This window comes from Musca autumnalis, unplaced genomic scaffold (genome assembly GCF_047663935.1).
Source record: "Musca autumnalis isolate F117 unplaced genomic scaffold, ASM4766393v1 scaffold_2, whole genome shotgun sequence".
Classification (NCBI taxonomy): Eukaryota; Metazoa; Arthropoda; class Insecta; order Diptera; family Muscidae; genus Musca; species Musca autumnalis.
In genome coordinates this window covers 165,960,662-165,970,467 of record NW_027411755.1, presented here as the reverse complement: position 1 = coordinate 165,970,467, position 9,806 = coordinate 165,960,662, and the positions used below count along the sequence as shown (strand labels likewise).

Here is a 9,806-nt window from a genome sequence, read left to right as displayed (position 1 = left end):
AAACAACGTAGATTTGTATAGGTCTCTTGAAGCATATAACGCGTGGTTTTACCAAAGGCTGAGGTCAGCTCAGCCGTTGCCAGGGTCGCCTTAAGGACCCACAAACCTTAAGGAAGGAAAACACTTAGTTAAGTTTTAATGCTTTATTTATACAGTTACGAAGTATTCAGAATATTCAATGTTTCAGTATTAACAGGAGTGGTTGGTGGAATTGGGAACAGTCTCGGATTGCTCGCTGGTACTCGTGTTCGGTTTGCTGTCGGCTCGTTAGTCTTCGGATGTTGAGTTCGGCTCGGTGATACTCGGTTGGCTGTCGGCTCGTTAGTCTTCGGATGTGGAGTTCGGCTCGGTGGTATTCGGTTGGTTGTCGGCTCGTTAGTCTCCGAATGTGGAGTTCGGCTCGGTGGTATTCGGTTGGCTGTCGGCTCGGCAGGCGTCGGCTCTGTGGTCTTCGGGTTGCTACTCTGTAAAGAGAAGAGTCGGGTATAGTTAGGCAATAGAGCGAACGGATCGAAAGGAGCGAACGAATCGCAGGGGCCGACGCGTCGGCTGTTGTTACGTTCGGTTCAAGTGACTGCGGACAATGCCACACGTCTTATCTTGTACTTCGTTTAACACCAGCACTCGACCAATTCAGCGACGAAAACTAAACATCTTATCCATCTGGGTTTACGGAGTAAATGAGAATTATTTGTAAGGCGAGACAACCAGGAAATACGCTGAAGTTTAAATAATGTATGAATGGAGTTGTAATTATGCGTGAAGTTGGGATTATGCATGCACTGATAAGGTAGTTTTGTATTGATACTGGATGTAATCTCAGAGGGGCGGTTTTGCAATGTAGCGGTCACGTTACAAGCACCAACAACGTGAGATTGAACAAATATTTTTATAGACATTTAAAAGGACCAGCAAAGTGGATATTTTATAGGTCTCTAGCAGTATCAACAACGTGGATTTTTAAAATATTTTTAAAGGTATCTAGATGAACCAACTACGTGGATTTTTAAATAATTTTTAGAGGTGGATTTTTTAAATAATTTTTATAGGTCTCTAAAAGGACCAACAACGAGGACTTTTTAGATAATTTTTATAAATAATATTTATATGTTTCTAGAAGGAACAACAACGAGAAGATTTAAAATATTTTTTTGGTCTCTAGAAGGACAAACAACGTGGATTTGTCAAATATTTTTTATATGTTTCAAGAAGGACCAACACGGTGGATTTTTAAATAATTTTTATAGGTCCATAGAAGGACCAACAATGTCGATTTTTAAATAGCTTTTATAGATCTCAGGAAGGACAAACAACGCGAATTTTTAAAATAATTTTTATAGGTCTCTAGAAGGATTAAATAATTTTAAATAATTTGTATAGGTTCATAGAAGGACCAACAATGTAGATTTTTAAATAATTTTTATATGCCTTTAGAAGGACCAACAACGTGGATTTTTTAAATAATTTTTATAGGCCTTAGAAGGACCAATAACGTGGATTTTTCAAATAATTTTTGTAGGCCTCTAGAAGGACCAACAATGTGAATTTTTCAAATAATTTTTTAGGCCTTTAGATGGACTAACAACGTGGATTTTTTAAATATTTTTTTTTACAACCTGGATTTTTTAAATACTTTTTTTAACAGCGTGCATTTTTTAAATATTTTTTTTACAACGTGGATTTTTAAATAACTTTTTTACAACCTGGCTTTTTTAAATAATTTTTTACAGCGTGGATTTTTTTAAATAATTTTTTATAACATGGATTTTTGAATAATTTTTATAGGTCGTTAGAGGGACAAACAACGTGGATTTTTAAAGTAATCAATGTCAATGTCTCTAGAAGGACCAACAACTTGAATTTTTTAATTAATTTTTATAGGCCTCTAGAAGGACCAACAACTAGGATTTTTTAAATAAATTTTATAGGTCTCTAGAATTACCAACATCGTGGATTTTTTAAATAATTTTTATAGGTCCCTAAAAGGACCAATAACGTGGATTTTTACATAATTTTATAGGTCTCCAACAACGTTTATTATGTTAACAATTAGTATATGTATCTAGAAGGACCAACAACGAGAAAATTTGAAATGGTTTTTTTCCTTTTTTGGATTTGTCAAATATTTTTTAAATGTTTCAAGAAGGACCAACATGGTGGATTTTTAAAAAATTTTTATATATCCATAGAAGGACAAACAATGTAGATTTTAAAATAATTTTTATATGCCTTTAGAAGGACCAACAACGTGGACCAATAACGTGGATTTTTCAAATAATTTTTTAAGCCTTTAGAAGGACAAATAACGTGGTTTTTTAAATAATTTTTTACAACGTGAATTTTTTAAATATTTTTTTACAACGTGGATATTTTAAATAATTTTTTTACAACGTGGATTTTTTAGAATTTTTTAAAAAAAAATTATGGACCTTTAGATGAACCAACAACGTGGATTTTCAAATAATTTTTGCAGGTCCCTAGAAGGACCAACAGCGTGGTTTTTTTAAATAATATTTATAGGTCTCTAGAAGGACCAACAACGTGGATTTTTTAATAATATTTATAGGTCTCTAGAAGGACCAACAACGTGGAATTTTAAAAATTGTTTATAGGTCTCTAAAAAACTAACAACGTGGATCTTTTAAATAATTTTTATAGGTCCCTAGAAGGAGCAAAATCTTGGATTTTTTAAGTAATATTTATAAGTCTCTATAAGGATCGACGGCGTAGATTTTAAAATAATTTTTATAGGCCTCTAGAAGGACAAACAACATGGATTTTTAAATAATATTTATAGGTCTCTAGAGGGATGAACAACCTGGATTTCAAAAATTATTTTTATAGGTCCCTAGAATGTACAACAACGTGGATTTTCAAAGTAATGTTTATAGGTCGCTTGAAGGCAACAGTGTGGATTTTATCGAAACTCTCTTCTACGACTTACAAACCATCCTTATTAAGCGTTTCCGTGCAAAGGACTCAAAGAATGTCCTAAAATTCGCGGAATGTTTACGTCCGTTGTTCAACTAATTTGGTAGTCCCAAGAAAATATGGCATATTCGTTTTCTCCACTTCGGTTAAGATAAATGCGTTCATGAAATTTCGTAGTTATAGAGTAACCCTGGGTTGTGGTGAAATTAACATTGGTTCGTGTCTTCGTTATATGCTTAAGTGGCGAGCTGATATTATAACAGGGTGTTTACAGAGTCAATTTATAGGAACGCATGTACAATAGAGAAAACAAAAAAAAATTGGAACTCCTACCTCCTAATTTTTTTCGATTTGATCCAAAAACATATATTATCAGCTAAAACAAGAATCCTACAAAAATTTATGATAATCGGCTCGGATTTGAATATTAGCTATATTATAGGTCCCAAATGTACCGATTTTCATAAATTTTGTTGGGATTCGTTTTTAGCCATAACAATGAACTGGTAAGTGTTTTTAATCCAAGTGTTTTACTCGATACTACCATAATTAGGACCTTTAGAGAATTTTCGTGAAAATGCACCTTTTGCCCATATATGGAAACTATGGAAACAAAGATCGTTAGATTGGCTCGGGTAAACGTTAACAGATCGCCATACAATTTTATATAGAAGGTTTTTGGGCAAATAGAAAAGATTTAGGGCGTAGGAGTTAAAAAAATACATTTTTGTTAATCCAATGTACATATACCGTAAGTTGTTAGAAGGGCTGACTTCCGAAACGTCAGTTGTTTTGCAATAGTCTTATGTGTTGTGTTTCATACGGCTTATACTTAATAACTGCCAATATATTTATTTAAAAACGTCATAGTTGCGCATACATCACAAAGTATTAAAGCAAAACGTCACTGTTGCCCATTTGAAACGCAGAATGCACACAAGATAAGCATCAGGTAGAAAACTGATGCATTAGGTAGATATTGAAACGGTTTGCATTTAAAAATACTTTAACAATGTATGAGCAAAACCTAAAACAACGCAATTTTATGAAGTTTCGGAAGTCAGCCCATTAGGGAGCAATTGAAATATTTTGAAGGAATTCATCCAAGTTTTTGTGTGATAGTTTTCGCTAGGGTGCCTTCTAACTAAAACAAAAGAAATTATTCTAATTCTTTATTCACTCATCCGTTATCGATTTTGTAATAATTATCGAATTTTTATACCCTCCACCATAATATGGAGGGTATAATTAAATTTGTCATTCCGTTTCTAAAACATCGAAATATTTATCGAAGACCCTATAAAGTATATATTCTTGATCAGGGTAAAATTCTGTCCGTCTGTTGAAATGAAGATACAGCTCGCAATTTTGAGATAGAGCTTTGTAATTTGGTATGGAAGTTTCTATTGCTCCTAGGATGTTTGTATTGCAAATGGGCTATATCGGTCCACGTTTTGATATAGCGCCCATAGAACGATACCACCCGATTTTCGGTACTTTGAAGGTTTTAGCCTCATTATCACACCGAACTGGCTGAAATTTGTCTTCCTTATGGTTATAACATTTCCCCAGAAATTTGTTGGTCACGCCTTCATATAGCCCCCATAGAACGGTACCTCTCGATTTTGGGTATTTTGAAGGTTGTGGTCACAATAATCCTCCGAAATAACTGAAATTTGGTATTTGGTCTACATTTGGGGTATTAAACGTTCCATATGAAATTTGTCGCTATAGCTCCACGCCTTGATATAGCCCCCATAGAACGTACCTGCCTTTTTTCGGTATTTTGAAGGTTGTGTCCTCAATATTCCTCAGAAATGGCTGAAATTTGGTACTTAGTCCTCGTTGTGGGTATACAACTTTATCCTAAAAATTTGTCGGTATGGTTCCACGCCTTATTATAGCCCCTATAGAACGGTACCTCCCTATTTCCGGTATTTTGAAGGTTTTGGCCTTAATATTCCACCGAAATGGCTAAAATTTGGTATTTGGTCTTCATTTGGGGTATTAAAAGTTCCATATGAAATTTTTCGGTATAGATCTTCGCCCTCATATAGCCCCCATAGGACGGTACCTCACACAGCAACCCACCGAAATGGCTGAAATTTGGTATTTAGTCTTTGTTGGAGGTAAACGCCTTTCTGATTGAAATTCGTCCGTTAGGTCCACATTTCGATATAGCCCCCATAGAACTGTACCTCCCAATTTACGTAATTCTGAAGTTTGTTACGTCAATTTCCCACCGAAAGACTGAAATTTTCTAAACAGTTTCCGCCAGAAATTTGTAGGTATAAGTCGACGTTTTGATATGGAACGGTACCTCCCGAATTTCGGTATTTTGAAGGTTAGCCACATTATTTTACTGAACTTGTTGAAATTTTGTATTTAGTCTTATTCATAAACGGAAGGAAAATAATTGTTCAATTTGATTTCAATACAACTCGTGGTGGAGGGTATGACAAGTTCGGCCTGACAGAACATAACGCCGTTCTTACTTGTTGTTATTATCTTATTGTATAATTGTATACGATTATAATCGTAGTCAGCTCTCTGTGTTTTACAGAAAGAAATTATCTTCTTTTTTTCAAATAAAACACAGAATGGATTTGATCATATGTCTATCTATATACATACTAATTTTATAAATTTTTATTAATCATCATAGAGAAAACATTGCTCATCGGGATGTGTATAATCCTCAACACTCTTAAACCTTTCACGTCTCCATCTTATTGGACCGTAAAATTTAAATTGTATTTGCATCTTAGCATACAACTTCAAGATACGTTGTTCCATTTGTTTTTCTATATCCAAATAGAAGTAAATTTCCATGATTTTATCGAAAGCCTCTTTGACGCTTGCCAATTTCAATGCAGAACATTCCACATAGTAGAGGTTTTCATAGTACAACGCCAACTGTCTTCCCTCGTCACTACTTACACAATTTTGTGTCAATTTGGTGAGAAATTGTTCACGACGATCACATTGCAGGCCCAGAAGAAACATTTTTGGATTCTTTTTCAGTTTCAATATTTCCGGTATCCATTCATGGCGTATGCTATAGAGACTCTTACGATCTGTCACATTGAAACATAATATATTCACAATGTCATCGATTTCATTTTCATAGATATAGAAACGTTTCAGTTCTTCGAAGGTGAGTATTTCAATCATTTCTATTTGATAACGCCTCTTATCGTAACGATGTTCATGATAAACTAAACTTAACTTGTAGAAATAGGTGCTGATTAGACTGGATTTGCCAACACCAGCATCGCCCAGTAGTAGAAATTTTATTGATTTTTTAGTGCAAGCCATTTACTGTTTACTCGAAAGTCGTTGTTGGTCCATTTACTGTTTAATCAGAAGTCTTTGTTGGTCAAGTGTTTTATTTAAACTGGCATATTTGTTCTCAATTAATTTAATAACAAGTGTGAAAGATGAACGAACGAATTAATCATTGGTCAATTTATACTACTACATGAAGCGGAAGGAAATGAATACATATATTTGTGGCTTTGCAAGAATTATTTCTATCGATTTCAGTGAAAAAAGTGAAACTATGGAACCATGATTAATTCAAATTATAATTGATTTTGACTCTATATTTATTTTATGAATACGATAAGCTGTTCATGTGGTTTTTTAAGAATATTTCTTGAGCCACAACCTGAACTAATGTAATGGGTGATGAATGAAGCATTACAAAGCCCTGTTACGCCAAATCATAGATTATACAAAATTTGTATACCCTCAGCATTTATGCTAACGAGGCTATATACACTTTCATATGGGCAAAATGTGCCTCATGGAAATAATGGTTTTAGCCCCAAGTATGTTTGGACGAAATGTGTTTCAGAAAATTTGGAGTTGATTTATCCATGTCCGTCCGTCCGTCTGTCTGTCTGGCTGGAACGCACGATAACTCTCGAATGGATCAACCAATTCGGTCAAAAATTAGCTTTCGTAATATTTTGTCTAAACTTAGTTTAAGTTCGAAGATGGGTTATATCGGTCCACTCCTTGCGGCACCTCCAAACAAAAGTTCGGAAATGTTCGGAAAATTTGTGCGCACGAGAACACATTGACAATGTATCAACAAACCACAACACAACCCCACCATCGTCTCACGATGACATTGAGACTTTATCAACAAACCACACACACAACAACTACCGCTGTCGCAACAATTGTTTTTAGTTAACTGACAAACGGACAAACTAAACAACTACAGTGCGTTTGGTGTCGAAAACACAAATTTCGTATAGTCAAATACTTCGCAACTACAAATTTGTAATTTCTTTAATATAAAGGCAACATCTAATATCTCAACCTAGCGCGGATAGACTCAACATGTATCTACATATGATTCATATTGTTATGCTATGCTTACAAGACGATAACAACTACAGTGAAAATCTTTAGAAGAAACGGTTACAATATTACAAAATAAAAGAATTAATAAATTAAAAACAACAAAATTTGTCTCTACTTTGTTTAGTGTTGTGTGGTGGTTGTTACTCAGTATAAAAATAGGTAAAAAAACTTTTTAAGTTAAACGGTTTTATGTTAAACATACATTGCAATGTTTAAGATAAATGTACTAAAAACCAAAAAAATAATAAAATAGATACAGACGTGGGAATTATAAACATATGCATAGACTAGACTAAAATAAAACCGTGGGGCACGTTAATTGTCTACAAATTATCGACTTAATGTGCGATAGAAGAATCGTTTAATTCGTCGTTAGGCAGTTGGCCCGCAGACGGTGAGGAAATTACTTACTATTTTCTTGCTCATGGAAATTCCAATAGTTATACACTCCAATTGACGTGCCCACGGTTTTATTTTAGTCTAGTCTATGCATATGTTTATAATTCCCACGACTGTATCTATTTTATTATTTTTTGGTTTTTAGTACATTTATCTTAAACATTGCAATGTATGTTTAACATAAAACCGTTTAACTTAAAAAGTTTTTTTACCTATTTTTATTTTCTAGTTTTTAGTTTTTATTTCGCATTCTGTTTACTTCATTTAGTGCTTCATTATTGCAAGGTTTCTTGCCCGTTAGTTTATTGCAGTCCAACTCCTCTAAACGTAGTCCCTGCAAAGATCTAACTCTACTAAGAGCCACGTAGGCTTGACCTTCTTCAAACAGTTTCGTATACGACTGCGTGATCCACAGTGCTGGCCTGCATTTTATGTATTGTAGAAACCCATGATAGTATTAAAGGCAACACACATCTGTGTGTATTGCTCCCGTTGTTTTGTTAACCTGGCTTCATATTCTTCAGGCGTTTCTGACGCTATCATCTGTGTGTATCGCTCACGTTGCTTTGTTAACCTGGTTTCATATTCTTCAGGCGTTTCTGACGCCGTCATTTGTGTATATCGCCGTCGTTTCTGTAATCGACTATTTCTATCACCTTCACTTTCTTTAGCTCGTTTTGCTTTATACTTTTCTTTCGCTTTTTGAAGCCTTCGTTTACGTTGTGTTGCAGTTTCTGTTTTATTTGTGTTTGTATTTTTTATATATTTTGTTCCCAGGAGTAATGGACATTTAAACGGTCGACCCCCCCAGAGATCCAATAAAGGGGCAAGGCTAGGTACAACAAGATGCACCTGAGTCTTGAGAGGAAAACGCTAACGACATGCCATACAGTTCTCGGCGCGTTTTAACCAGTGTTCGAAAATAAACAGTATGGTATCGTACCGTACCGTTCTGTACCGTACCAAGGTGGATAGGTACACTACGATAGTGTACCACTCCGGAACACAAACACTAAAAATATTTTAGTGATACTGTACCGGAACACAACGACAATCGTAGTGTACCGCATGCCGGAGCACTAAAAATCGTAGTGTTTCGACTGCGGAGGACTAAAAATCGTAGTGTTCCGACTGCGGAGCACTAAAAATTTTAGTGTTGCGACTGCCGGAGCACTAAAAATCGTAGTGCTCCGACTGAGGAGCACTAAAAATTTTAGTGTTCCGACTGCGGAGCACTAAAAATTTTAGTGTTGCGACTGCCGGAGCACTAAAAATCCTAGTGCACCACGTGTTGGAACATTAAAAAAATTATAAAGGCATTATGTTTTCTTAGGAGAATTAAATATTTGGTTAAATTTGATCAAATAAAAATTAAGTTAAACTGTCACATCCATGTAGTTAAAGACATTGCGAAATTTGGTCAAAATTATGAAAAAAAAATTCGTTTTGTACCACGTTTTGAAACTATAAGGTAATGAACCATACATGCATTTATTATGATTTCTGAGGAAATTAAATATTTTATATATATTTCTTTAATAAATAAAAACTAAAAGAAAATGTGAAAAACATCTGATTTGGTTTTTGGACAATTGAGCACTAAAAATCGTGGTGTTCGTCTGCGGAACACTAAAAATCGTAGTGTTCCGACTGTTTTCTTAGGAAAATGAAATATTTGTTTAAATTTGATTAATAAAAATTAAGATAAAATGTTACATCCATATATGTTTGGTTTGGTTTTTGGACAATGGAGCACTAAAAATCGTAGTGTTCGACTGCAGAACATTAAAAATCGTAGTGTTCCGACTGTCGGAACACTAAAAAACGTTAAGGTAAACGTCTGTTTATTATTATATATGAGGAAAAGTAAATATTTTATGTTTTTAGGATAAATAAATACATATTAATAAATAAAAATTAGAAGTAAATGTGTAAACTATCTGATTTGATTTTTGGACAATGGAGCACTAAATCGTAGTATTCGACTGTGGAGCACTAAAAATCATAGTGTTCGGTTGTGGAGCACTAAAAATCGTAGTTTTCCTACTGCCGGATCACTAAAAATCTTAGTGTTCCGACTGCCGGATAACTAAAAGTCG

General features: G+C 34.4%; 1 protein-coding gene across 1 annotated transcript; it reads right to left on the bottom strand.

The window, feature by feature from the left end:
- Positions 1-155: 155 nt before the first annotated feature.
- LOC141392444 (ras-like GTP-binding protein RHO1) lies at positions 156-6,309 on the bottom strand. Its single transcript, XM_073965383.1, has 2 exons — positions 5,872-6,309; positions 156-464 (listed from the first exon to the last, which is right to left on the bottom strand). The coding sequence occupies exons 1-2, from the start codon at positions 6,247-6,249 to the stop codon at positions 156-158; spliced, it is 687 nt and encodes a 228-aa protein (XP_073821484.1). The 5' UTR covers positions 6,250-6,309.
- Positions 6,310-9,806: the final 3,497 nt, after the last annotated feature.